This window comes from Saprolegnia parasitica (assembly GCF_000151545.1).
Source record: "Saprolegnia parasitica CBS 223.65 unplaced genomic scaffold supercont2.7, whole genome shotgun sequence".
In the NCBI taxonomy this organism is placed as follows: domain Eukaryota; phylum Oomycota; class Saprolegniomycetes; order Saprolegniales; family Saprolegniaceae; genus Saprolegnia; species Saprolegnia parasitica.
In genome coordinates, this window is record NW_012156401.1 from 131,556 (window position 1) to 159,241 (window position 27,686).

The 27,686-nt window shown below is 58.9% G+C and overlaps 11 protein-coding genes across 11 annotated transcripts; 2 read left to right on the forward strand and 9 right to left on the reverse strand.

Moving 5' to 3' along the window:
- Positions 1-583: 583 nt before the first annotated feature.
- On the forward strand, positions 584-2,872 carry SPRG_02741 (hypothetical protein; the record flags this gene model as incomplete). The annotated part of the gene is made up of 1 exon (XM_012341328.1): positions 584-2,872. The coding sequence occupies one exon, from the start codon at positions 584-586 to the stop codon at positions 2,870-2,872; it is 2,289 nt and encodes a 762-aa protein (XP_012196718.1).
- A 672-nt stretch (positions 2,873-3,544) lies between these two features.
- Positions 3,545-5,003, reverse strand: SPRG_02742 (hypothetical protein; the record flags this gene model as incomplete). Its single annotated transcript, XM_012341329.1, has 2 exons — positions 3,545-3,586; positions 3,633-5,003. 2 exons carry the CDS (start codon positions 5,001-5,003, stop codon positions 3,545-3,547), a joined length of 1,413 nt encoding a protein of 470 aa, XP_012196719.1.
- A 3,202-nt stretch (positions 5,004-8,205) lies between these two features.
- On the reverse strand, positions 8,206-9,567 carry SPRG_02743 (hypothetical protein). Its single transcript, XM_012341330.1, has one exon. The coding sequence runs from the start codon at positions 9,426-9,428 to the stop codon at positions 8,268-8,270; it is 1,161 nt and encodes a 386-aa protein (XP_012196720.1). The 5' UTR covers positions 9,429-9,567; the 3' UTR covers positions 8,206-8,267.
- Positions 9,568-10,866: 1,299 nt separating this feature from the next.
- SPRG_02744 (hypothetical protein) lies at positions 10,867-11,750 on the reverse strand (the record flags this gene model as incomplete). The annotated part of the gene is made up of 2 exons (XM_012341331.1): positions 10,867-10,903; positions 10,927-11,750. 2 exons carry the CDS (start codon positions 11,748-11,750, stop codon positions 10,867-10,869), a joined length of 861 nt encoding a protein of 286 aa, XP_012196721.1.
- A 647-nt stretch (positions 11,751-12,397) lies between these two features.
- On the reverse strand, positions 12,398-13,844 carry SPRG_02745 (hypothetical protein; the record flags this gene model as incomplete). Its single annotated transcript, XM_012341332.1, has 2 exons — positions 12,398-13,666; positions 13,740-13,844. The coding sequence occupies 2 exons, from the start codon at positions 13,842-13,844 to the stop codon at positions 12,398-12,400; spliced, it is 1,374 nt and encodes a 457-aa protein (XP_012196722.1).
- Positions 13,845-14,352: 508 nt separating this feature from the next.
- On the reverse strand, positions 14,353-17,494 carry SPRG_02746 (hypothetical protein; the record flags this gene model as incomplete). The annotated part of the gene is made up of 2 exons (XM_012341333.1): positions 14,353-15,812; positions 16,156-17,494. 2 exons carry the CDS (start codon positions 17,492-17,494, stop codon positions 14,353-14,355), a joined length of 2,799 nt encoding a protein of 932 aa, XP_012196723.1.
- A 1,100-nt stretch (positions 17,495-18,594) lies between these two features.
- SPRG_02747 (hypothetical protein) lies at positions 18,595-19,955 on the reverse strand (the record flags this gene model as incomplete). The annotated part of the gene is made up of 2 exons (XM_012341334.1): positions 18,595-18,607; positions 18,655-19,955. The coding sequence occupies 2 exons, from the start codon at positions 19,953-19,955 to the stop codon at positions 18,595-18,597; spliced, it is 1,314 nt and encodes a 437-aa protein (XP_012196724.1).
- A 1,196-nt stretch (positions 19,956-21,151) lies between these two features.
- Positions 21,152-22,562, reverse strand: SPRG_02748 (hypothetical protein). The gene has a single exon (XM_012341335.1). It carries the CDS (start codon positions 22,495-22,497, stop codon positions 21,202-21,204), a length of 1,296 nt encoding a protein of 431 aa, XP_012196725.1. The 5' UTR covers positions 22,498-22,562; the 3' UTR covers positions 21,152-21,201.
- An 836-nt stretch (positions 22,563-23,398) lies between these two features.
- On the reverse strand, positions 23,399-24,369 carry SPRG_02749 (hypothetical protein). Its single transcript, XM_012341336.1, has 3 exons — positions 23,960-24,369; positions 23,572-23,909; positions 23,399-23,523 (listed from the first exon to the last, which is right to left on the reverse strand). Exons 1-3 carry the CDS (start codon positions 24,362-24,364, stop codon positions 23,418-23,420), a joined length of 849 nt encoding a protein of 282 aa, XP_012196726.1. The 5' UTR covers positions 24,365-24,369; the 3' UTR covers positions 23,399-23,417.
- Positions 24,370-24,713: 344 nt separating this feature from the next.
- SPRG_02750 (hypothetical protein) lies at positions 24,714-26,301 on the forward strand. The gene is made up of 5 exons (XM_012341337.1): positions 24,714-24,950; positions 25,008-25,553; positions 25,598-25,729; positions 25,779-25,929; positions 25,978-26,301. The coding sequence occupies exons 1-5, from the start codon at positions 24,745-24,747 to the stop codon at positions 26,137-26,139; spliced, it is 1,197 nt and encodes a 398-aa protein (XP_012196727.1). The 5' UTR covers positions 24,714-24,744; the 3' UTR covers positions 26,140-26,301.
- On the reverse strand, positions 26,289-27,643 carry SPRG_02751 (hypothetical protein). The gene has a single exon (XM_012341338.1). It carries the CDS (start codon positions 27,613-27,615, stop codon positions 26,320-26,322), a length of 1,296 nt encoding a protein of 431 aa, XP_012196728.1. The 5' UTR covers positions 27,616-27,643; the 3' UTR covers positions 26,289-26,319.
- Between the last annotated feature and the right edge of the window lie 43 nt (positions 27,644-27,686).

The window sequence follows — 27,686 nt, forward strand, 5'->3', positions numbered from 1 at the left end:
GCGTCACGTTGGAGTGCGCGCGGCGAGGTCGTCTATGGATGACGCTGCTTTCTCGAGTGGAATCGCGGCCACGCACTCGACAGTAGTGCCCACGGATATAAGAACTGTTTATATGTCCTTGGTGGTGTTCGACCGCGTCGTGCTGCCACTGCTGCATCGTGGTTATATGCAGAGAGAGCCCGTCCGCGTCGGTAGCCCAGGCGCTGTCGCCGCACGCACTAGCACCGTATAGCGCGCCTGGCTGCAAATGTCGTTCCGGCGTCGTCGAGTCGTTGTTGCTCTCTTGTCGTCCAGGCACATCGAGTGGAGGCTCCAGAAGATCCGGTGTCCACCAATCAGCGTTGTGCACCTCGCTCCAGGAGCTGCCACGTGGTCGCAGAACCGGACAAGGGCAATGTCCAGTGGGCAATGTCCATACTACCTCAACAGAAACGTGTACAACACTTGTATAAATTGGCACGCTGCCTGCATGATTGCAGCGACCTCGCAGAGCGACCCAGTTCACGCATGGGACAAGCTGTTGCAAGACAGCTGGCCTAAGACTAGGCCTAAATTCGGACTATTCCACTTTTTAATCTGCGCCATGGCATCATCAGCAGCACCTGCTGATGGCTCCTATGGCCGATGGCACCGGTACAAGGCAGCGACCGATGCCGTTCTCACATGGCTCGAGCGCGCCGCGTCCAAAGCCTCCAAGAAGACGAAGAAGCAGACGACGCAGAAGAAGGTGCCCATGGACATGAGGACGACGGGCCAGATCTGGGCCGCTGCCGTCGCGGTCGCCGAGGCCGGCATCGCTGTGCCGCTCGATGTCTGGCGCAGCCTTGCGGTGAGCATCCGCCTGCGCTGGCAAGCGACCAAGAGCTTGCCGCACGATGACGGCCATCTGCACTTTCTCACGGTGCTCCGGGCCATGCAGGCCACGCTGACACCGGCCCGCCCATCGCCGCCGATCGCTGCCACCGACGAGCTCTCCAACACGTTCGAAGCACTGGCGCTGGACGACGACGACGATGCGATCGATGCTTGTATGCCAGCGTTTGATGTCGCTGCGTTTCTGCCGCCCGCCGCGCCGACGCCGCAAGAGACAGCCCTTGCGCAGCTCGAAGCCGACCAGTTCCGCGCCACGTGCTTTCTCCAGGACCTCGATGAGCTCTTGGACGAGGTCGACGCTGTCTGGACCGCGTTCGAAGCAGGCCATACGTCGCTTGTCGCTGCGACGATCGTCACCAACCACGTCGTCCACGTCGCCCAGTCGCTCGCGTCGGCGCTGACTCTCGAGCTCCCGTACCTCGACTCGTTCGGCACCATTGACGTGCTCGTGGGCAACAGTGGCGCGCTGCGGTCGCTTGTGCTCCAACACGGCGTGGACCTCGCTCGAGCGGTTGCAGTGTGCGAATTCGTACGCTGGTCCACGGCTATCACCACGATCGACCACGCGACGAGAATGGCCGCAAGCTTCACAGCGTCCAAGGCGGAGGCCAAAGCGCTCCATGCGATGTTTGTGGCCGACGCATCCGCGCCGTCGCCCGGCATCGCCCAAATACCGCATGGCAGCGACCTCTGCAGCGTGCACTACACGTACGCGTACACGTCTCGTACCGCCGAACTCCTTGACGATTTTGAGCTCGATCGGACCTCGATGCGGTCGCTGGCGCAGGCGTTTGTTGCTCAGGTCGTGCCCCGTCTGCGAGTTTCCGTCGACTCGAAGGTGTTTGCGCTGCCTCCCGAGGCGGCGGCCATCGGTCCGTTGTGGTCGCTCTTGAAGAAGCACAGTTGTGGAGGTCGAGTTGTCGATATGGCGCTCGTCGTCGCGTCGCATTGCCTTTTGAAAGCCATGATGCTGGTCGACGACGCCTCGCTCGCGTTCACGATGACGCGCGCGCTCAAGCAGCAGTACAAGTCGACCCTCGTGTGCATGCAGAACGACGAGACGCCCGGCGCTAGTCCCTCGATACTGCGCCCGATGTCGGGATGGTACGTCATGAATCTAACCGTGGCGACGACCAAGTTGCGCATCTTCCCGTCCGAGGCGGCGCGCGATCAGTGGTGGTTCAACCCGTACATGGCCGGCCACTTCCTCCTCACCTCGTCGACGGTCCTCACTGGCCTCGCCGGGCACATGCTCCTCAACGACGTGGGCCAAGGCCGGCTCGTGCTCCATCTTTACAACGCACTGCGTATCCATAATCGGCTTGCACCCATGATTGAGCTCGATATGCTGCTCGACTTGCTCGCCCAAGACAAGCACGTGTTCCCGACGGGCATCCCGACGACGCCAGGGACATTCCTCGCCGCGTACGAGCTCTCGAGCGGCTTTGCCTTGAACGATGTGACCAAGGCCATGCGCGCGTCGCCTGACCGTGCGCTCGAGACGCTGCGAGCGAACGCAGCCCACCGTGAGAAGCAAGATCGGCGCAGCAATCTCCAGAAGGCTCTCGGACGATCCACCACGCGCCATCGCGACGTCGCGGGCACGAGCTTCTCGGACCTGAGTCGCGCGTACCAGTACGCCACCTGCATGCAGCCGCTGCCTGTGCGCGAGGGCGGGACGCTGCCCGATCTTCGCGAACTCTGGCGTGTGGCCGACGACGAGTGGCGCCGGTTTATCCAGCTGGATTTGATGGCAATGAGCACCATCATGACCAACGTGGCCAAGGCCATTGCAGCGGAAATGATGCCAACAGTGTCCAAGCTGGCCGAGGTCAACGTGGACAACATCGTGGCGCGCTTGATCCATTCGGGCCGAGTGCTTCTCTCCTGGTGCGATCTCGGCAACCTCGAGCACGAGCCGCTGCGGAACGCTGCGAGCATCATTACCGCGTCGAGTAGCAAGCTGCAGGAAGCGTACATTATGCCACGCTCGTCGTAGTAGCACTAGTCATAGTGTCCTTTTACAGCTCTGTAGTCATGATGTGTATCATTGGACTAGAGCGTCGTCGTGTCCTCGTATACCTTATAAATACATAAGTATTTATCAATGTATCGAGAGATGAAAACCTCTCGAATGTAGTGGATCAAGCGACAACGACCCATGTGGGCGAGCGTGGGCTTGTGGGCGATCCATTTAGTTTCAATGTATCGATATCACAGACCATTTCACGTACCCGCCAAGGTGTAGGAAGGACAGCCGTGTCGTATACATGTACAAGAACGCATGCGCTCTCCCTGACCTCGATGGCGTCTCGTTGCTACACCGATACGAACCTGATACTCGGCGGCCTAACGGGAGGCAGGGCAATGCATACTGTACTTCATTTCGCTGGCAACATGCAAGTGTCGTAAGTGCTCTAACCTTTTGCACACAATAAAACATCATGGGATCGACCCTCGCGGACCCACTCCGTTGCTACACACTAAGAACACGAGAGCCGACGGGCTCTGCCACCAAGTGCATTGGGTACGTCTTCGTTGGCGGCGTCGGATTCAGTGTACAAGCATAGATCGTGTGTACGAACGGCAGAGCAGCTGCGCGCACTGATCCTCGATGGCGCCATGGGTGAGGGCACCATCGCGTAATACGGCACTCGTTATGGTTAGGTGATTACGGTGCAAAGGTGGTCGACATGTGCACCGACAAGATTGCCTACGAGTCTTGACGGGGCGTGTACGTCGTCGGTGCCAGCGCGCACTTCGACGCGTGCAACCGTCGCGAGCTCTCGCCAAAAGACGTTCTTTTCCTCGAGCGACCACACGTCGTTGGCCAAGTCCAACGTTGTGAGGTGCTTGGCCGCGGCAGCAATGGCCGGTAGTAGCGAGAGGCACTGCTGGAGCGAGCATCGATGCGACGCCAGCGCCAGCGACCGCAGCTGCGGCCAGCGAGGCACCGCGACCAGCCAGAGACCGAGTTCTGTGGCCGTGAACCGATGGCCATAAATACAGAGCTCTTCGAGGTTCCGACACAAGCTCACGGCGGCGAGAAAAGCTTCAACGGATGCACCTTGGAACGTGCTGTTGTACACGTGAAGGCGCTTAAGGCCCGGAACGTGCTGTAAGCCCGAGACCAGCGCCGGGATCTCGGTCGACGTGACGTTGTGCAAGGTCAGCGATGTGAGCTGGGAAAGCACGCGGCGTACCCGCGTATCGGTGAGGAGTCGCACGGCGTTTTTGCATGCCAAGTGCCGCAGGGCCCGTGCATCTTGGATGGCGGCGACGAGGTTGTCGATGGCACTGCTGTCCGACGCACTCAGCTCTTCCCACTCGAACGACGTGACGGAGGTTGGCAAGGCGTAGCCGTGCAGCACGCTGCTCTCGAAAACATCGACGGTCCGCAAGTGCAGCGCTTGGAGCTGGCTGCTCTCGGCGATCGCGCGGCTGAGGGCCGACGGAAGCGCCGCGTTCGTGGCCAAAAACAGGTTCTCGAGCGAGAGATGCTGGACGCGGCGCGTCTGGAGCCACTTGAGCAGCTGGTGCGAAAAGGCAATGTCAACCTCGACGGGATCTTCGCCGTTGGCCAGCGTCAAGTGCGTCAGCGTCGGATGCTCGAGCACTTGGAGCAGAAGCGAGAGCCCATGCGTCGCATCATTGCGGTCGATCAGGTGGACTTCGAGCCGGCGCAGATGCGGCACCGAGAGCAGCAAACTGCGCATCTCCCGGACGTCGTCCATGTCTTCGAACGACGAGTAGAGCTTGAGGGCCGCCAGACACGGACCGTAGTCTTGAAGGACGTCGTCGAGGTCGGCCGCGTCGCCCAGCGGATACTCGATGTGGATCTGCGGCGACAACGGAAACGTCCCGTACAGATAGTCCATTGTCTGTTCGTCCAGATTGTCTTCTAATACGTGGACGATTGGCCACGCGACGCGGAGCTGGCTCGTTGTGTGGCCAAGAAGCTGCCGAAGCGCTTGCAGCGGCAGCGTCAGGTGCTTCTCGGGCCATGCCGTGAGGAACGCACGGAGCGTCGCATTGTCGCTGAGGTGCTCGACAATGACTTCGAGGATCTCGGGCAGCAGCATCGGGGGGGCGTGCTTAGGCCGCACGGACCGGGACTCGGTATCCTGCATGGGTACAACGGGTGTTTTTGTAAAATGACGTTGCATATCTTGGTTTCAACTACCGCACGTGTATCCAGATATTTGTATGAAACGCTAGCCAACGCATCCTATTTAGTTCGTTCTAAATACGAGTAGGGGCCATGCACTGGGGCCATAAACTGGGGTCATGGGAAGGTGAACGAAGCAGGACGAGCATTAGGTTGGCCTTTGCATGGGGTTGCGTCGGGTCTCGTGGCGGAGGCTCATCAAGTCGACGGCAGATCTGCTTCGGGTATATTCCGGAAAATTGACAAAAAGCGTGGGTGGCTTTCACAATCCCGTGCAAAGAACAGCTGCTGCCGACAGCTACTTCCGCCACCAACATCCCCGTGCAAACGAACGTGCAGCGACTTGCGCGCTTGATAGCACGCCGCGTCGGCTACTCGAGTTTGCTGTACGAACCACTGCACTCACCTCGAGGTGCCGCCTCCAGTGCGCTGCGACACTGCGCCGATACCGTGTACCGGTAGACTCGTTCAAGGAGCCGGTCTCGTGGACCGGATTGGACAATCGCTGGACGATTACTGTACTGGATCTGTGGTCGTCCGATGTTTGAAACGGCGTGTACTGACCACTGCGCTGAAACGCCGCAAAAAGTGGTTTGCCTTTTGGCGTCAAAGGTCGCGCAGCCTTGGACACTTGGCCATCAAGAAAGCGGGCGCTGACCATCGCGTACACATGAAGGAAATGTGTTGCAACCAACGCCATTGACCGTCATGCCACTAATACCATTCGTAGCCCACCGATCAAAGAAGGATGATGGGGCCGATGCCAGCCGTCTGCGCATACAGTTAATGATGGGAGGATCGATGTACCGTGCTAGTGCATCTCGGCGCCGACATTTAGGGGACCCCCTCGATGCGACGAGTGAACTTTATATGCTAGCTCCTCCGAGGCCACGCAGATACTTGGATACAGGTCCATGATGGAGTTGCTGCATGCATTGCTCGAGCACGCACCGATATGGACGGCGTTCGAGGACTCCTCTCATGTAACGTGTGCTTCGATTTCGAACGCGAAGCCTCCGCGCCATCTGTCCAATACTTGGAGCAGCCACCACCATCACGAGCTGCCACCATGGGAAGGAAGGACTGACGATCTCAGCCGTGACTGGCGATGTGCGATTGTAACGTCAATAGAGTGATAAGCTCGCTTGTGGCAAAATCCGAATGCGGCTCAAAGAGGGCTGCTGGATGGCGCCATGACCGCTCTCAAGGCCATTTATTGACACAAGCAGTTCATATAGAAGGACTCTTCAAGCAAAATAACGTTCGTTAGGCCATGATATGCATGGTCGTGGAGGTTGTTTCGTTGATAGCGTCGAGTGGGAACACGTTTCCGCTGTGGAGTCTATTCTCCGAGCCGCATCCGGGATGTTTGGCGAGAATTGAGCTGCTTTTGGGATTCTTCACGGGCAAGCCCATCACTTTCATCGATTACGTTTGTTGACCAAGCGCACCGTGAGAGGTCTGATCACGGTACTGCACTTTTTGAGTTTGCTCAGAATAAGCAGTGAGAGAAGATAAATAGACTTCGTTCTACATTACCAGGCCTCTGCATCTTGGATTTTTTTCGTTTTTTCCAGTTTCCTCCACGTTCTAGCCCAAATGAGTATCCAAGAAAATTAAGCTTGCTTTTTGTATGCCAAACGAGTGGTTGGTTGGATTTCCACACAAGCTATTTTGCGTTTGTGATGGTACGTGGGGCCGCAGCGAAGACCAAGAGCTCGACAAAGTCGGGCCGCGCCAAGGTGCCAAGCCAGCCACGCTGACGCAGACTACCCTACATACAACGGTGTCTACGACAGTGCAGCCTGTCGTGGTGTCTATCGAGGCAGCGATCGCTCCATCGGCGCCGCTCGCACCAATGCAGTCCAAGCAATACAAGGAGCTGAAGGAAGCCGTCAACTCGATGCAACGCGCCACGCATCGAAATGCGACGACATTTTCATTGATTGCGTAATCATCTTCTCAATATATCTTGAAGTTTGTATACATTTCGGCTCCAAGGAGGATCCAAGGTCGATCCCAAATGAGGCACGAAAAAGCTTGAGATTGGATGACGCTAAAAATCCAAGATTGCAGAGGCCTGTACATTACGAACACATATAGCTCCTGCTGCGCTGCGACACCAGCTCATGAGCTCACGATATGGAGGGTTGCAAAGCTATACCGGTAGTCAAGCACCTTGCACCTACTTCTACTATTGCACATGGAGCTGGGCAAGAGAGGGATGCAAGGATGATGGGTTGATGGGTTGGCATAATCGGAAGGGTCAGCTGCTCTTAACGTCATGCGATCACTGCCCCCTGGCGGAAAGAAGAGCCTATCATATTCGTCTACAGCAGCTGTGACCGATCCTTTGCCCAATCAGTTGCACAGTATCAAGTTGGCGACTTTCTATCAAGTGCGAGCTGCATGTTTGTATGGGCGACGACGACGGAAAAAAGTACGTACCGGTATCTCGACATCAACTCTTGGAGGCTCGCACGACTTCCCCCATCATGACGTTGCATTGCGCGGGATCGCGCCGCACGATTTTGTGCCGCACAGGATTGTCGGAACTATAGGGTTAGGGCTAGGCGAAGGGTCTGCCCAGTAGCGATACGACGTACAGCACTACAGGTGCTCCGTGGCGAGAACATTTTCTGCAAGTGTCGTCCAACGCCGGCAAGGTTGTTTTCTTGGCTGCCAAGCGATGCTCCCGATGACGACTGGATTACCAGTGGTAGTCAATCTGGACTAGGCTACTCGTTGTAGCTATTTACTCTTAGGGCTGGCGGAATACCTCGGTTTCTCTTACCCAAGAGACGCCTTTTCTCAAAAGTCTTGGTTCTGGTATCTACGACACAGACTTGCATGCGCTCGCTCCGCACACCCACCATCCATGCTCGTGCTTGTTGACAAGCGGCAAGCCAAGAAGCTTAGCTCACACGAGTAGCAGCCTCTACAGCACCTTGGCGGGCAAGACGCTATTCTAGCATGAATTAAACAGTCACACCGAAGCGCAACAGTACAGAGTCGACAAGGAAGCGTTGAACGTGCAATAATAACACGAGCCGGCCGCTGCTCCAAAAATGGCGGGCACTTGACCGGTTCTTCTATCCGGCAAAGCCAACCGGTTTGACCAACCGGGTCGGCACCAGTTAGCGTCCAGCTACACCAACCGTTGTGCCGGTTCAAAAAGAGAGTCGTGGTGCGTGCATTGCATTTGTTACTATAGATAAAAAGGTGCTTACTGGCGGCGGCACGTGAGGAAGATGCCAATGCCGGCGACGTGGACGTCGACGTGGACACCAATTGCGTGGCGTACAAAGCCGCGGAGCTCGTCCTCAGACCACCAGTGCGACTCGTACTTGGACGACGGTACAAAGAGCTGGGCCTTCGTGTAGTCGCACATGGCGTGCGTCACGTGATCGCCGACAAGGTCTGGGTTCTTCATGTAGTACTCTTCGACGCCGCGGCGGAAGCTGTCGGCGTGCCAGCAGCCAATGACGACGACGCCGTCCTCGCCCGCCACCTCGAGCATCTGGTCAACGACGCCTTGGCGGATGTGCGCCGGCAGGATGCCAAACGTGTTCATGACGATCGCGACGACACGCTTGGTCGTCCAAAAGTCGGCTGGCATCGTATCTCGCAGCAGCGATCGGAGCTCGAGCGCATTGCCTTCGAGGAGGTAGTTGCGCGGGTGCGCCGCCATCGCCGGATGCATTTCGCGCGCGAGCTCGAGCATGATCGGGTTGATCTCGACGCCGACCGTGTACGTTGCGTGCTTCTCAAAGAGCACCGAGCCCATCTCGGACGTGCCGCAGCCGACCTCGACGTACGAGCTATGCGACGGCAAGAGGCTTTGGATGTACGTCTTCTGGGCCTCGTAGAGCTCGGCCATGATCGCGCACTTGTTGGCGTAGACCGAGTCGCGCCAAATGAGCGGCATCTTGCGGTCCGACCAGACGGCCACGACGTTGCTGTCGGGTGCGGGCGCTCCGGGCACGAGGACTGCGAGAGTTGGGTGCAGCGTCAATGGGGCGATGCCAAGCTGCTTACTCAGAAAGGCGATCGCAGGCGCGTCGATGCTGGGGTCGTAGGCATGGACGACGTGGAGTGCGAGCTTCGAGACGTACTCGAGAAACGTCAAGACGTCGTCGTCGGCTGCGCTGCTCCAGTCCATGTTGCTCCACACGAGGTCGACGGGCTGGTCGAGTGCAACCGCGAGCGGGTTGCCACGCACAAACTGGGCTGGCTTGACCGCATGCCACGTGAGCCCGCGGCTATCGACGACACGGATGCTGCGCGCCGGGTCAAGCAGCGGCTGCATGAGGGCGGTCTTGCCAGCGTTCAGCACGAGAACGTCCTTGTCGCGGATGAGCGACGCGAGAGACGGTGGCACTTGCATGATGATGGCGTTGATGTTGGTATCGGTAGTAGAGAGGTCGAGTCGAGGAAAGTCAATCTGAAGCGTCGGTGGCTTGCCCGTGGTACGTAGACCTTGCGGTTTGTATACACTTTACAAATACCAAGTATAGGAAAGGCGGTAGCAACGGCCGCCAGCTGGCCAACCCCAACTTCAAGATGGCGATTGCCAGCGCAGAGGAAGACAGCGCGGTGATTGGCGTCGTGTATCACCCACGACGACGTTGGGCCCAGCGAGGGTGCCGACGTCGCATCCCAAGGCAACGACATGCGCCATGATTGCATGGGCTCTGCAGCAATGGCCAAGCACCAAGCGTTGGTACCGGCAAGAGGCCACGCGTGGCAAGGGACACAGTGGGATCGAATCCTTCCACGGATCTGCAACGTCTGTCGTGGCAAGCTGGCGTGCGAGAAGCTGCCCTTCGCAGCACCTTCTTCGCTATGTAGAATGTGGCAGCAGCGAGCGTACAGACGGAACACTTGAGCATCGCCACCGAGCCTTGGGCTTGTGGCCACCGAGTGCTACCTCGGCGACGCTGGGTGAGATGCAGATGCACTTGTGACAGCCAATCAAAACCTATAATTTTAGTACGTGGGCGAACGCAGGTGCGGGAATCTCGGATTCGTTCGTTCACAATATGATCGTGCAAGTCGTTCCAGGTTGTTCCTGTCTGGCGTACTAGCAGAGCAAGATGAAGTGAGGTCACACACAGAGGCTTGGAACCCTCGTGTGAACATGCGCCGTTGAGGCGCCGACAAGCCGGTGCGATGCAGGTCGCATACAAATATCAACAAGATGACGTGGCAAGCGGAGAGTTCAGTGACAGGATCGCAGCGGTCGAACGCCATTGAAGGGCGAGCGAGCGATCGTGATGGACGGAAGCTACTGTCATTCGATCACTTCGTCACAAAGCAAATGCGGAAGCGATGCAGACGAGCACTGCGGCTCGATGGGTCGAGCTCACTCATCTCCAACAGCCAAAACGACAACAGGCTAGTCTTATCAAATGTACACGACACACTGGTCTGCATCCTCGGTCGGTGCGAGCCCGAGTTCCTGGATGCAGGCGACACACGCGGCGCGGTCGGCGCGTGAAAAGCACGAGGCAACGGCGCCGACACCCGGCTCGGCTACCGCAAGCGCCCGTAAGAGCAATAGTCGGTCGTGAAGCGGCCACCCGAGCGTACTGAGTCGCACCGTCGTTAGCGTCGTCTTGCGTAGTCCTAGGAGGGGCAGGAGACCTTGCACATGCGCCACATCGAGCGCCGAGCCGTCAAGGGCCAACGACTCCAATCGGCGGCACTTTGGTAGCGCAGCCAGGACGACTGCCATCGCGCGGAACGAGAGTTCGCAGTTGGACAAGTCGAGGCGGCGCAAACGCTTGCACGCGCTGGGCAAGACACACGCCAAGAACTGAACCTTATCGGACGACAAGTACGACGGCCCCGTGATGAGCCCTAGCGCCAGTGTTTCGACCGACACGAGGTGTGGCAAGAGCTGGAGCAAAAGCCGCGACCCGCTATACGGGCGGCACGTGTACTCGAACGACGTGAGCTGCCGAAGGCGGTGTGCGACACCAGGCTCAGCGACCGAGAGTGTGTCGCAAGCAACGTGTTGGAGGTGCTGGCCCGACGCGACAAGGACCCCGAGGTCCGTTGTGTCAACTGGAAGCGCGCGGACAAGGCCATGCTTGTCAAACTCAAAATGGGACACGTTGGGCGGTAGCCGCTGCTGACGAAGAAACGGCCCGTGCAGGAACGGTACGCCGTTGAGGCTCAGCGTCGTGAGCGACGCGCAGCGAACGATCGCAGTGCACAGAAGCTGCGGCATGTCGCCGGCGACGTCGACGTCGACGTGATGGAGCTTGAGCGTCGTGCAGCCGCGATCGCCGTCGAGGTAGTAGAGCAGCGTGTGGACGAACGAGGCGTCGAGCGGACTCTGCACGTCACCGTGGTAAGTGAACGCGCGCAGCGGCGTGGTAGGCAGCAAGGCGCCGACCCAGTTGGCGTCGCCTTCGTTGGCCACCGCCGAGTTGAGTACCGTGAGCTCCGATAAGCGCCGGCAACGCTCCATGACGCGCTTACATGCGGCGGCATCGGGTATGGACATGGGCGCGCGTATGTGTAGCGTCAACGAGACCACGAGATCGCACAGCACGTCATGCAGGTCGACGACGTCCTGTGGCTCCTCGAGCGGGTAGCCCAAGCGCACGCTCGGAAGCAGCTCGCGCACGGAGCGAAGACAGGCCAGCGTTGCGGCGGACGCTGGCTCGCGCACGATCACGAGCGGCCAGTCGACGGCCATGGCCCCGGACGAATCCGCAGCATGGTCATACAGCGCCAGAACACCAAGCAGTGGCGGCGACAGCGCCGAGAGCGGCAGCGCAGCCACGAGCTTGAGAAAGGCAATCGGGCACGCGACAAAGGCCGCGATCGTCTGGATGAGCTCTGGCACATCAAGCAGCCTCGCGTGGCTGCGGCCGATGCATCGTCGCTTCGTGGCTGTCATCCGGTTACGATTGGGATATCCGTACGAAACAGTTGAAAGCAATATAAAACAGGCTTACTTTCTATTGCCAACTATACGTACCGTGGTGGTGCCACGTATTGGATCCAAGATACATCGTTTGGCCAACGACGATAGCATGGTTTCCTTGACCGGCGGGACAGACAGCGACAAGTCGCCTACAACCAAGGCTTGCGATGCCACCAATGGATGGTCTGTCCCTACATTATCAACCAATTTTGTGTTCAAGTCGCTCCAGCAACAAAAGTACGTACTAGTACAGTAGTAGGTTTCTCTTGTTGACTGGCACGCTTTGTACCGATAAAGTCTTCCAATAGTGCTCGCAGGCTTTTCAAAACAAAGTTGTAGTACGAATGTAGATCAAATTCAAATGTAGAAGAGGCACTTGGACGTGCTGTCCCTTGGCGCAAGGTCGTACTCCGCGATCAGTTTGGCACAGCGTCGGATTTCTTTTGCTGATCTCGACGGATGCGGCATGAACGCAAAGCTTCGGTTGCGAACTCCTTGACGGCCTGCATGAAATTTGGCAGCCCGCTGTCGCAAAACACGCATGCCCAGTACATGGTCGAGAGGCCTTCGGTCGCAACATTCAAGAGCGGCAAGGTCGCCATCACAACGTCCGTCGGCATCTCAAGCATCGAGAGGTTCACCTCGTGCAATTGAGGGCTGAGCAATATGAGCATCAGCAATTGGCGGTATTCGTCCGGAGCCACACCTGCCACATTGAGCTCAAGCGTCTCAAGAGAGCGCAGACTGCCCACAATCGAGAGGACCCGGCGTAGGATATCGTCGTCGACGCTTACTGCGACGAGACTAAGGTGCTTCAAGTGGACCATGCCGCCGAGCAGCGTGAGGAGGCGGAACGACGTTGCTCGATCCCCATCAGCACCAAAATTTGCATGTCGGAACGACGTGAGGCCTCGGATCTTGGCCAGCACAGCGTCGTCTTGTCCCTTAAAGTTGTCAAAATGCTTGCAGTAGAGGTGGTCTAGCTGTGGACCGTGGCGAATGGCCGATGCAAAGTTGCGCCAGCCTTGCGCACTGCTCCGCACGTAGTCATGAAAGGGGTCCCACTGGAGGGACTTGAGGTGGACGGGGAGACGTCGTCCATAGAGAAAGTGGCGATTAAAAGGAGGCACGCCATGGAGTCGAAGCGATGTGAGCGACGTGCTGGAGGCAATGGCGTCGCAGAGTGCGAGAATACTTGGCTCGTCGGGGCTCAATCCAAACACTTCGCGTTTCAACGCAAGGTGCTTGACGGGCTTGGTGCTCACCCACGTAGCAAGGCGCGTCAAAACGTCGACCGACACAAGAGGTTCGCGGGAGCCCCTGATGGCCAAAGTGAGCGACGTGAGACACGGCAGGTCCAGGAAGTCACCGTTGAGAGCACTCATGCCGCCAGTAGAGTCGGTCAGCTCGAGCGTCTCGAGACGCTGACAAGACGCAAGTGCCGTGCGGTAGAACGTCCAGGAACCAGAGTAAGGAGCGTAGCTGAACGCCGAGTCAGTCGTATCAGCTACGAAGCCGATCTGCAACGTCGTGAGACGCGACGCAATGCCAGCCACTATCTCAAAGTCTTGGCGCTTGCGGATCTCGTAGCTGATGACGACGCTCTTTGGCGCCAGTGTCGCAATGGCACCAAGGTCCTTTACCGCAGCGCTCGAGAGGTCTGGACTGCGCACGACAATGCAGGGCTAAGTAATTTTGATGGACGGCTCGGAACAGAGGCGATCAAGGCTGTCTTGGCACACGATTGGATAGCCTCACAAAGCGACGAAACGAAGCGGGGCACGGAATCATTAGCGCAATCATCTCGATGATCTCGGGCGGGAAGACGCTGTCGTCAGGGCCACGGGCCAGCCGCCTCGTCATCTTGAACCAAAGAAGTTTTTGCCAGTGGTCCTGCGTGGGAAAAACCGTCAACGCCTGACCCAAAATATGTCAGCGGGTGGCATCGACCAACGCCGAGCGATATCGTACTAGCTGGCATGGGAAGGAGCGTGGCGAAGCGACGGAATGAATCACGATCCCCCTCGCCACATGTCGCTTTCCAAGGGCTCGATAGAACGACTGCATGCAATCGAGTTGACATTCTATTTTTAGAAATATGACGTGGCAAACGGAGAGACCAGTTTGACACCACCAAATACGAAACTATACCACCCACGGCAGACGTTAGCTCGTGTGCTACGTTCATGCAGCAATACAGAAGCAGTGGTTTGCCGTACAGACTGCTATTCTGGTCGAGACGTGCTAGAAGATGTCTTGCACAAGACTTCATTTTAGAGACGAAGCCATGCACCCAAACGCGTACTAGTCCGACTCAGGTGCCAAGTTGCTGCGTGCAAGAAGACGCTACATGACGTTAAAAGCAAGACAGCTAGAAGTATATTATGCACTGAGACGAGCCGGCTTCTGGTGCGAGGTTGTATTCGTGGATTGATCGCGTGCAAAATGCCTTGATCTCGGCATTCCATGGGTCGGGCAGCCGCGGAACGAGCGCCATTTGGCGCTGTGGTAGGTGGGCGACAGCGTTCGCGAACGCCTCAATCTCGAGGGGCCCCCAGAAGCCATGCAGTCGGATGGTCTCAAGACGCGTCGCCGCCGTGTTGAGCGCTGCTAGCATTCCGAGGATGTCGTCCATCGTGAGTTGGTGCTCCGAGACGTCGAGGTGCTGCAGGCGAGGCATCTGTGGTACGTGCTGCAGTAAAAGCTCGAGGTCGGTCGGACCAAGGTTGTTGTGCTTCATCGTGAGCGCCCGGAGGTTTTGACAGCCGCACAGCACGCTCACGAGCTCGTGCACGACCTCGTACTCTAATATCGAGCCCTTGACGTCGAGCTTTTCCAGGTCCGGCATGTGCGTCAAAAGCTCTAGCACCTCCAAGTCAACTTCTTGGACTTCAAGTGACGTGAGGTGTCGGAGCTTCTCGACAACCTCGTCGTTTTCCCAGAGCTCCTCGAATCGCTTGCAGCCGAGATGCCTCAGATGCGGGCCGTCGATGAGCGCAGCCACAAAGTTATCCAAGCCTTCGTCCGTGCCGTTGTCGTCGTACATGTCGTCCTTGTCCCACTCGAGCGACGTCAAGCTCATCGGCAGCGCTCGTCCGTGCAAGAAGGCGCCTTCAAACAAGTTGACGTTGTTGAGGGCCAATGACGTGAGCGTGGCGCTGGTTGCGATCGCGTCACAGAGAGCGCCGCAGAGTGCCGATGCAGGCTCCACATCCAGCGTGACATGGCTGAGCTTCAAGGTAACCACGGACGTCGTCTGCAGCCACGTAACGAAGCGCTCGCAAAAGCCGGTCGTCAGGTGGACCTCGCCGCTATCCATGCGACTGCCGAGTGAGAGCGACGTGAGGCGCGGAAGGTCCATGAAGACACCGCCGAGCGCGTCGTGACCGCCTGTCCGATCTGTATAGTCGAGGCTCTCGAGGCGCGTGCACGAGCTGATGGTCGAGCAGAAGAAGGCCCACGTTGCCTCGTTTAGAGCGTCCTGAATGTCGAATCGCAGCGAGGTGATGCAGGAGGCGGCCCCGGCGGCGACCGCCAAGTCGTCGTGCGCACCGATGGCATAGCTGACGTGGATGCGTGGGCACAGCGCGGTGACAGCGGCGAGATCCTCAGACGTCGCGCTCGAAAAATGTGGGCGGAGCACGGTGATCGAAGGCCATGCCACCGAGGCTACTGTCGGAATCGAGTACAGTCGCGAGAGAGCGGCGAGCGCCGGGGTCTTGGCCCACGCCGGCAGCGCGCCCATGAACGCGGCAATGGCGCCAGGCCATGGCAGCAGCAGCGCGATCGTCTCGGTGATCTCGGGCGCCAAGACCGCATGGGCGATGGTCGCTACGCCGGCCATCGGAACAAACGAGGTTTCGGTTGTGCGAAATATCGAGTTTCAGAGGTATGACGTGGCAAGCCAGCACGTCATCATGGAGCAGAACGACCGCCAATGGCAGGGACAAGGCATACACGACCCATTGTACAATATGTCGTATACACAAGCATATATTTTAGTGGAAGACAATAGGCAATACTCACAACTTCAAGTGGCAGCGCGTTGCCTTGTCTTCGGGACGCAAGAGCTCGAACGCAGGCGGCGCATTGGCTTTTCGGATGTAGAATGGCTGGTCTTTAGACCGCTCCAGTGCAGACAACACGTGTTGCTTGTTGCGTCTATCAATCTCACTCTCACGGGCTGGCGAAATCGCGAGCGAGCGCAGCTGGCGACCAGCAGCCACGAGGTGCACCATAAAATTGTCCATGTGGGCCAGCGACCACGCACCGGCGCCGTGCGAGGCATCGAGCTCGCGCAGCGACGGGAGTTGCGGCACCGCGGCCAAAAGCGCTGTGATGGACGCGCCGTCCAAGAGGTTGTGGCAAATGTTCAACGATTCGAGGCGCGGGCACTGCGTCAACGCTGTAAGAAGCCCTCGGAGACGTCGCGCGCCCAAGTAGTTGTTGGTGAGCAAGAGATGTCGTAACGAGCCCATGCGGGCCAGACCTGCCAGCAGCGCCGACCACCGATCGGTGTCCATTCCTTCGACCGAGAGCTGCAGCGTCGTCAGTTGCGAGAGCATGAGACATGCGGATGGCCGCGACGCGAGCTCACCAAGAAACTGGTAGCTCAGGCTTTCGACGCGAGTGTGCTGGAGCGCATGGGCGAGGTGGTCGAGTTCTGCATCGCTCGGCGCATCCTCATCCTCGGGCGCGTCTTCGCGGAAGCGCTCGTCGTCCCAAAGCAATTGACGAAGGCTTGAGGGTAGCCGGCGGCCATGAAAGCCGTTGAGGCCCTCCACTGCTTCAAGCTCGAGTGCTTGCAGCGTCGTACTGGCTTGTAGAGCATCGCAGAGCGCGTCCGTGACTTGCGTAGACATGGTTGCGACAGAAGATAGCTGGAGCGTTTTAGCGCGTCCTAGCTGCAGCCACTGCGCCACGAGATGACCTAGGGACGCGGGCGACGGCGAGTAGCCAAGGCTCACGTTGAGCTCATGCACTGTCGGATGGACCATGGCATGGAGGAGCCCGTCCAGTTCGGGCTCGTCGCCCGTCACTTGTCTGTCCATTTGCAGGGCCAATACTTGAAGTGCCGAGCATTGGCGTACGAGGTCGGCAAGCACTCGTCCATCACCAGGATGCAGGCTGCGCACGTCGACGCGGAGCGCGAGGACTCGAAGCCCAGGGCCAACGCAGGGCACGATCGCAGCCAGCTCGCTCACGTCAGAGACTGCATCCTCAAAGCACACGGAGGGCTGGAGCGACACGACGTGGCTCAGCGCGCGCAGCTCGTCGGGCGAATACTCATCCACGCTGCTCAGCGTGATCGAGGGCCATCGAAGATGCATGTGCCGGCTGGCTTGCAGCTCTCGCCACGCCGCCATCGCCGGCGACCAGAGCGACGACGGAAGCGCATCGAGGAAGTTCTCAAAGTCTGCCGGCCGCTGGATGCAGGACGCCATCGCCTCGAAGAGGCCGGGCTGGAGGAGGCCGTCGGGCACGCACCGAAGTTGTCGTGGCGTGCTTTCCATTTCGTGGCGCAATGCAAATAAGGGTGAATAAACTGCCATCGTAACTTCGACTACGAACTTCGTTTTCAAATTGCACTAGGAAAACCAAAAATCGGCGAAGCTTGCAAGCAAACTACAGTAGAGATGCCGCACAGGTCATTCGCTCAAGGGCTTTAGGAGAGATGTTGAGAAGGTTTCTTGAGCGGCAAAGGGTGTAATAATTCAGTCGCGCTGACGTCGCGCGGTGGATTGTGAAAGCTGAGCTTGTCCGCGACAGAGCCATGCACGAGAAACCTTGAAAACAAGGTTGGCCCTTCGTGCATTGCATCAAGCAAGAGTCACCGGCTTCTGGGCAATCAGTCGTCGTACGGCAAGACTGCGCTCTGAACAATGCGAGAAAAGCCACGTCTCTGTGGCCATGATGTTGTGTCGTGTCCATGACACGGTGCAGCACGTACATGCTCATGGTCCCTTGTGGATCTCGCCAAGTCCCTCACGATTGAATTCGCACCCGCGTATAGCAACGCTTGTTTCAAGCACAGAAATGTGGTGTCCCCGGATGGTTGTGTGTCGAGACATCTTGAAAGGGAAAGACAAGGTTTCATTGGTCAATATTGTCTTCGTGATGGACCCGACGCCCGAGCCACACGAGGACCGATGGCGAGATGGAGTTATTGCAGACGCAAGATATGGCGCTCGCGATTGATGGCTCGTCGACGCATTTTCGAGACTTACGACGAGCACCACGCAGGTGTCCTCGCGAAGCACAAGGCCAAGCAGTGCATGCTCACCACTGTCGTATCCTGATAACGCCAGCGAGTTCGACGCGCACGCGTGGTTTGCCGCATATGGCACCAAGAAAGCGGGATCTGTCACCAAGGAGGCGATAAAGGCCTTCTGCATGGACAACTTATTAATGCCCGAGGACGCGCAATTGATGTAGGAATCGCAAAACAGCGCTTGCGTTGAATTCAACGTTGTCTTATGTAGAGAATGTCCTCCTAAAAAATTTACCGAAACTATGATGCGGCCAGTGTCAACTCGGACAAGCGACCAGAGAGGACCCATGGATTGACATGAAAAACAGTTGACTTTAGCCGATGCACTTCAACAAGGGGCTGCTAGCTCGGGCACCTAATACCACGTGCCAGTGTGTCCATCCAGGAATGGCGCTCATGTACATGTGATTGAAGCATTTAAAAAGGTAGGTCAAGACCGCGGTGGCGACAGCAACCGCGCCGACGCTCTGCAAGCTCGACGCATCCGAGGCCGTCTGCTGGGACACGCTGTGCGCACCGGACGAGCTGCCCGACACGGGCGCCGTCGTCGTCGTCGTCGACGGAGGCAGCGTCGGCAACGTCAGCGCCGGGAACGTGTAGCTCGAGTCCTTGACGACGCAGTCGGGCGACGCTTCCGTGCACACTTCGCACACCTGCGCGTACAAGGTGCGGCGGCAGCCAAACGGCGCGTCGTAGCAGATCTTGGAGTTCTTGTAGCACGGCGGGTTGGCGGCCGTGAGCGCCTCGATCGTCGGGATCGCGCCCATGCTCGACGTCATCTTCTTGGCGTACGTCGAGACGACCGCGGCCGCACGGGCTTGGTTGGCCGCCGGGTCGTTCGGGTTGTTCCAGAACGTCAAGTCGGACGTGACGTCGGCCCACGAGTTGTTGGGCAGCAGCGTCGCGCTGAACTCCGTGAGCTTGGCGTTGCAGAACTGGCTGTAGTTGGCGAACGGTGCGCTCGTCGCTGGGTTGGTCATGCTCGTGATGCCCACGAGGTCATCGAGCGCGAGGTACCCCAGGATCGAATACGAGAACGTGCACGTGACGCCGTCGGGCTTGACACCGAACGGGCAGAGACCGCCCTTGAAGAGCTCGCGGCACGCCGGCGACTTGCCGCTCCACTTGGACTGCACGCAGCTGTTGGGGTACGAAAACCAGATCGTACCAGGGTACAAGGCGCGACCGTCGAGGCTCTGGGGCACGCCGCCGACGAACGGGCCGAGGTTGACCGTGCCGTTGAGGCCATTGTACTGGAGGCACGGCAGCGGGAGGCTCGTGCCCGCGGGCGTGCACGCACCGCTGTCCATGGCCACGAACGGGCCATACTCGGGGTACACGTCCGTGTTGGTGGCAAACTGCGCGAGCGACGCGTTCGGCTGCACCATGGTGATGTCATAGAAGACGATGTTCTTGACCTGGTTCTTGCGCTGGCAGAGCTGGAGGTTGGGCGCGTTGATGCACTCGGACTGGACGTACTTGAGGACGCCTTCAACGCTCGCGAGGTTGACCGAGTCCATGACGGCCGCGAACTGGTCCTCGAACGTCTTGCCGTACGCTGAGACGTACGCCTTGTTGGTCGCATCCCACACCGGCGTGTCGCCCTGGGCGCGGGCCTGGATCGAGCGCACGGGCGCCATGTTCCAGGCCAGGATCGCCGGCAGTGCGGCCGCAAGGAAGCCCGTCGAGAGTGCAAGGCGCATGGTAGGTTGTCGAATGACTATCGGGCGCATGGCCTCCGTCCATCGTTCGGGGCCAGGAGGGACTTGCGAAAGATCGCCATTACCTGCTGTTTGTATGCCCATCGAATATCATCCGCCCCAGGGCCCACTCGACCTATCTACTGGATATTTGTATGTGGGTGATAGGCGGCTGCAATTTTACTAGATGATTGTATAAAAAGGGAATATATATGGAGTGCGCCTCCATGTCCCCCCTCCCCACGCACCCAACTTCAAGTCGCTACTGAGGAGAGTGGGCTTGCATGTCGCGGGTCGCAGGCGCGGGAGATAGCAGCCACACAGAGTGTCGTCGGCCTGGCCCTGCGGACTTGTTGTCTGTCGTACATGGCTTGTCATGATGGCTTGACATGGCTTGGCATGGCTTGGTATGGGGCTTGACAGTAGCGAGATACACCCCGCCTGTGACGGGTTGTCTCTGTACTGTATCCTTGCTTCGCGCTGACGCACGTGGCCAACGCCAGGGCCAGCGTCGGGTAGCTCGAGCTACCTGCATAGCACGGAGAGTGCCCTTCAGCTTAAGGGCGTTTATAATATTGAAGGCGAAGGATGCTATCTCGGTCGATGCGCCTTATACACCGGTACTCGCTCGGTTTCGTCGGGCTCGTTTCAGGCGCCTCGCCGCAGCTGCATCACAATTGTCAGGGTGTCGCACGCATGACCACCGTACCAAGCTCGCATTGCGTTCGTGTCAGTCTACATGTCAGTGGGTGTCCATCGCGTGTCCCCGAGGGCGAGCGCCGCAAAGCCAGAGTCGCGGGCGAGTCGGCGCCGTTCTGGTAGGAGTCGCGTCATGCAAGTGCCGTCTCTTGTACGCCTCGCGACCTCTCGAAAGCTCCGGTGCTGCTCGTGTGCCGCAGCAATGCTCCAGGGAATCAAAGTATGCTTTTTGGTGGCTCAGCAGTCAACCGAAGCCTGTGACGCTGCCACGTCATGTGGCCAGCCAAATGCGGCATCGGTGCGCCGACACACAACGATACGCTTCTGACGATTCCCGCAGCGCCATGTCCGTCCTCGTCTAGCTTAGTTGCTGGTCTGGACGCTCGAGTAAGTTGGTAGTCTGCGAGCATCCTTCCAAAAACCACATGACTCTGTGCTTGATCTTGGCAACGCTGCATGCAAGCCGCGCTGCCACGTCATCAACCAAAAAAGAAAAAAAATCGCTGAATTATAGTCACTTGGACAGACGCTCGGGTCAACAGCCCACCATTTACCACATTGTCGCGAGCGCCATAATCGCAACGGTACCAGTAACAACATGCGACGACGCATCCGAGGCCTTGGGCGCCGGCGTACTCCCGCCCTGGGAACTGCCCGACGTCGCCGGCGCACCCGGTGCCTTGGTCGCCGGCACGGTCGTCGGTGCCATCGTCGGCGGCATTGTCGCCAGTGTCAGCGCCGGGAACGTGTAGCTCGGGTCCTTGACGACGCAGTCAGGAGCTGCCGATGTGCACACTTCGCACACCTGCGCGTACAAGACGCGGCGGCAGCCAAAGGGCGCGTCGTAGCACGCCTTGTAGTTCTTGTAGCACGGCGGGTTGGCGGCCGTGAGCGCCTCGATCGTCGGGATCGCAACCATGTTGCCCGAGAGCTTCTTGCTGTACGTCTCGACCACGACTTGAGCACGGGCTTGGTTGGCGGCCGGGTCGTTCGGGCTCTTCCAAAACGTCAAGTTGGACGTGACTTCGCCCCACGAGTTGTTGGGCAGCAGTGACGCGCTAAATTCTGTGAGCTTGGCGTTGCAGAACTCGCTGTAGTTGGCGAACGGCGCCTTCGTGGTCGGGTTGGTCATGCTCGTGATGCCCACGACGTCATCGAGCGCGACCCAACCAAGGATCGTGTACGAAAACGTGCACTTGACGCCGTCGGGCTTGACACCGAACGGGCAGAGGCCACCGGCAAACTGCTGGCGGCACGCTGGCGTCTTGCCACTCCACGGCGTTTGCACGCAGCTGTTGGGGTACGAAAACCAGATCGTATTGGGGTACAAGGCGCGGGCGTCGGCCGTCGAGGTGACACCGCCGACGAACGGACCGAGGTTGGCCGTGCCGTTGAGGCCGTTGTACTGGAGGCACTCGGTGGGCAATGTGGCGCCCGAGGCGGTGCACGCGCCGCTGTCCATGGCGAGGTACGGGCCATACTCGGGGTACACGGCTTCGTTCTGCTGGAACTGCGCGAGCGACGCGTTCGGCTGGACGATCGTCATGTCGTAAAAGACGACGTTCTTGACGTTGTTCTTGCGCTTGCAGTCGGGCGTCGGGCTCGCAATGCACTCGGACTGGACGTACTTGAGCGCGCCTTCGACGCTCGCGAGGTTGACCGTGTCCATCACGCCGTTGTACTGGTCCTCGAAGTTCTTGTAGTACGACGAGACGAACGCGTCGTGCGCAGCATCGTAGACCGGGGTGTCGCCTTGGATGCGTGCTTGGATCGAGCGCACGGGCGCCATGTTCCATGCCGCCGCCGACGACGTGGCGGCCGCGAGTGTCAAGAACCGAAGGTGCATGAGTACTTGGTAGCAAGTGGGGAAATGAAACAAGTGCAATGTCGGGCGGCGGTCGGTGGAATTGCTGCACATGAAAAATCCGCTCGCAAGCAACAGAAGCAACGGATGGCGTGGATGTCGCTTCACCTAGGAGACTGTGGGATCCTCTCCATATCTCGTGGCAAGTGTGGTGCTCGTTGCAATGTGCCCCAACGCTTCGATGAGCAAGGACTGTGCTGTCTGGACATGGACGCCTGGGTATGGAGAGAACACAGGTGTGGACGACAGGTAGACCACTATAGTGGTGTCGTGGTGCGTGGACGACAAGACATGTTCGTCTAGTTCATTGGCGCCACCGCAGCTGCGACACGTGGTGCGAAGACGCGCAGAGATTACGGCTAACCGTAGACGTCGTGTCTCTTGTGCTCGTTTGTTGTTTCAACAAATTTGCTATCGGTACAGTCGATTGGATAGCATACGGTCTCCGTCCGCTGTGTAGTCGACCACGGTGGCGACTGCAAGGACGCAAAAGAGTTAGCTGAAAGGCTGCACTGCAAGCGCGGGACCAAACATTGTGTCGGTTCAAAAGCGTATCATCATCACGCGACGCCCTCCTCTGCACCGCCGACCTCCCACCTGCACGAAACGAAGGCGCCGTTCAATGGGCACATATTTCGCCAAGTCCCTTTGCGATAGACAAGGTGGTCGCTTGTCCCAGAGGGCGTGCTCTTCAGCGTAGCATACCATTGTCCTGTGCGGCCTCGTACGAGCTGCGTGCGCTACATGTAGCTATGTGGTTCAGTCGTCGAATGAGTGATCCAATACGCCACCACATGGGGGAGGTTTGGTCCTTCACGCTGCGTTCTTGAGGCAGCACCTGTCAAGCTATTCTATCTACTTGGTTATGCGAGACCACGTCGAGTCCTGGAACACACGCAAAATTACATAAGGTCTTCGTCAGTGCCCACGTCAAATGCGTCGACGTCCCTTGTAAAGAGGCCATCGTCCGTCGCCGCGCGGAGCTGCGCATCGGAGAAGACGTGCAAACTAGTACATTGTTCTCAACACAAGTCGTCGGGTCGTCGAGCATAGTACCTCGTATCGTTGAACGCAGCATCGTATTCAACATGGTCGCGCACCGTCTTCTTGTCACATGGCCCGAGCGCCACCTCGGTCGTATACGGGACGAGCGCGCTAAAGATGGACTTTGCCCGCTCCGCCTTGACGAGGAGGCGGTCGTCGTACGCCGCAAAGCTGTTGCCAAGGACGTACACCTTCTCGAGCGACCGCCAGTTGCTCAGCAAGACGTTTTGGTACAGCTGCTTGCCGCAGTGCGGCATGAAGAAGAGCGTCCGCGTCTGCGCCGTGCGCTGGCCTTGCTCGTTGGTTTCGAGCACGGCGAGGTCCATGGCGGCCGCCACCTCATTGTCATCCTACGCACCATATCATCATCCTGCTATCTGAATAAGAGCAGATTTTCTACCTCGGTCATGATCGGGTCGTAGATAAAAGCTTCGGCGAGCGCCTCGTGGGTGGCGAGGAACTCGCGCAGGAGCGACGCGCACGCGAGCTGGTAGATGGCGTTGCCGCTCGGGCCATGTGCAAACGACCCGACACCGTAGGCCACGAGCTGCAGCGGCGTCTCAAGCGGCAGATGCGCCACAAGGACATTGCAGATGCGCGCAAAGAAGCTCGACGTCCGCATGGCGTCGCGAATCGTGCGCGCGCGGTCGATGGCCTTGTCGACACCGGTCACCTTGGACGCCTTGGCGACCGTCTTCTCCGTGTAGACAAAGGCCGGGCCCGCTGGCGCCTTGGGCGCTGCTGGCGTCTTGGGCTTGAAGCTCTTCTTCTGCTTGCGCCCGACGAAGGTCCACTCGTCGGCCATGTTGCGATCCGGCAATGGACTGGTGATAAAGGCGCAGCCAATCACAGCGCGCGGATGCGATTGTTCATGCTTGTGATTGGCTCGTTTCAAATGGTCTTATTTTCGGCATGATGACCATGGCGTCCGTCAAACGCACTGTCGACGGTGGTGACGTGTTGTGCCCATGCAGGTCTCTAGACGCAAACAGTGAGTTGTCAAGTGAGTGGGGCGTCCAAGCACGACCTTGTCTAGAATTGTCGTGTAACCAGCTCGAGATAGGGTGCTATTTATTTGTGGCATGTGCCGAAACAGGTAGGCCGCTCTTGGATTGGTTGAAATGGCAAGATACAACGGCAGGGATTGGTGGAATCTCTGGAATTGACGTGCTGCTTACTGACGCGATGGGGTACGGGCAATCGTGGCTCTTCCGGTACCCGGCGCCCGCGCTGCTGCCGTCGGCGCCGGTGGCCGAGCCACCCAAGACGTCGACGCCCAAACGCTCAAGCCTGCGCCGCCCGTCGTCCGGCGACATTGAGCCGATCGAGACCACGTCGCTGCAAGATCGCGACGTCGGCGCCTTCTCGCTGCAGCCCATTGCCGCCGATCGGTACGACGCTGCGTCCATCCATAGATTCCATGCAAGATGCTATTATCCTCTGCGTAGTCTACTCGTAACGACGCCATGGGCGATCTGCGACTTGCGCTTCCAGCACGAGACGCAGACCTTCCAATTGTCGCCCCTCGGGGACGCCGCCGCCATGGACGACGTGGATCGGGCCATGCTCATGGCCGGCACGCCACCGGACGCCTCGTTCTTATATTCCGACATTCTTCACCTGTCAGCCACCGAGCGCGTGCTGCTGCTCGTGTACCAAGAGCTGCACGGCAAGTGCTGCGTCGTCTTGCAGCCGGTCGGCAAGACAGCCTCGTCTAAGACACGCCAACGCTTGGAGCAAACAGACGTGCCACTCAAGACGGTGCCCATGGCCGTCGAGGTCGGGAACGCCAGCTTCCACGGCGCGCTGCTCTTCCGGCACGACGCGATCGTCGCGGTCGGCTACACGTCGGGCGCCAATGCAGCGATCGAGCTCGACGCCGATGACTTCGCCACCTTCTTTCCACACCTCGTGGGCTTTGGCCACGCCGTGACTGCATATCACTCGGTGCGACTCGACGACACGCGCATTATCGCGCTCGGCTGCGGCAACGGGCAAGTCTCCCGTCTCCTATCGACCGCTGACGCCTCGGGGTTAGGGTTGTGCATTTCATGCAAGGACCCGCCTGCCTCGACAGCATCGGCACAGACTTTGTCGCGACAACGTTTGAGATTGATGGCCCCGTCTCGGACATTAATGTCTGCAGCCCGCGACGCACAGACGACAGCACGTACGCCCTTGTCATCGTCACCACGTGCATGTGTCATGCGCCCGACTAGCGGCGTCACGTGCATGGCGCTCGTGAGCGGGAGCATCGGTTATGCTGTCGTCTACGCCAATCCGTTTGACGCGTCGGCGTCTCCGTCGCTCTTGCCCGACTCGGACTACTACGACAGCATTCTCTGCTGCGCCTCGGCCGACGTGGACTTTGTAGGACCGTCCCAAAACATCGCAAGACGCTCGCTCATGCGTGCGTAGGATGGCGACATGGAGCTTCTCCTCGGGTCGTTTAGCAATGCGCTCGTCGCGTACAAGTCGACGACGTCGCGTGACGGCGGGCGCAGCTGGCGCCTCGAACCGCGGACCAAGTGGGACTTTTTCTCTTTGGCCCCGTCTACTCGATTGTGGTCCAAGACATGAATGGCGACGGCGTCGACGAGATTGTGATTGCGTCGACGGATGGCATCCACGTGCTCGAGCCCGACTGCGACCTCGTCTTGGCCAAAGTGCAAGCCGTGCTGTCGCTGCTGCAGAACTAAGCGACGCGAAATACCAGAAATACCAAAAAATCGGAGGAGCAACTACTTTTTCAGAGCTTCTTTACTCGGCGTCCACCGGCGACGCTTCGTACAGCACGAGCTCGTCCTCGTCGGCGAGCGGCGCGAAAAATCTATCTACTTCGTCGACCGACACGTCGGCAACCGACGCATGGAGCCACTTGGGCGCGTTGTCCTTGTCGATGATGACGGACCGGACACCTTCAAAGAAGTCCGGGTTCTCCATCATGCGCGTGGCCATGCGGAACTCCATCTGGAAGCACTCGGCCGCGCTCTTGGTCGCGCCCTCACGCATCTGGCGGTGCGTCACCTTGAGGCTCAACGGCGACACCTTGGCGAGCTTGGCGTGGATCTTACGCGACCACTCGGTATCGAGGGCCGAGAGACGCGAGAGAATGCCCTCGACGGTGTCGTCCTTGTTAGTGGCGCCAAAGACCGCCTCGACCGTCGAGAGGAACTCTTCGTTCGTCTCTTCGACCTCGGTCTCGAGGTCGCCGATCGACTCGTCAATGATCTCGTCGCGCATCGACTGGCGCACTTCCGGATCAAAGTCAAACTCGACGAGGTGGTTGCGGAGGTCCACGAGCTCCTTGGACTCGACAAAGTGGGTCGCGAGCGCGACGCCAAAGACCTCGGCGCCCTTGAGGCGCTCGCCGGTCAGCGCAAGGAACGTACCGAGGCCCTGGCCCTCGAGCGAGTCGGACGCCGACACGAGCGGCTGGTACTTTTCCTGCTGCGCAATCTTGCGGCCAATGCGCGGCAGAATGTACGAGCCGCCGACGTCCGGGAAGAAGCCAATGGCCGTCTCGGGCATCGCAAACGTCGTCTTCTCGGTCGCGACGACAAACTTGCCGTGCATCGAGAGGCCGACGCCGCCGCCCATGGTGATGCCGTTGATGATCGAGATGACCGGCGTCGACATGGTCGCGAGCGTGTAGTTGAGGCGGTACTCTTCGCGGAAAAAGTCGAGCGCCAAGTGGCGCGTCGCCGGGTCCTTGCCGTTCTCGTAGAGGAAGCGAATGTCGCCGCCGGCGCAGAACGCCTTCTCGCCGGCGCCTTCAAAGATGATGGCGTTCACGGTCGGGTTGCGCTCAAACTTGTTGATCTTGGGCGCGAGGCTGCGGATCATCGGCAGGTTCAGCGCGTTGAGCACGCTCGGGCGGTTGAACGTCACGCTGCGGATGCCCACGTCGTTGCCGTAGAGCACGTCCTCAAACGGCGCCTCGCGCAGCTTCATGCGCTGGACCTCGATGTTCTGGCCCTTGGTCGACATCATCATCTTCATCGCCTGCGGGCGGCCAAGGCGAACGAGCCCGTTCATCGCGCGACGGGACAGCATGCTGCGGACGATTCCGGCCCAGTAAAAGAGTGGTGGATGTCAAACCACCGTAAACCGTTTCCGGACGTCCG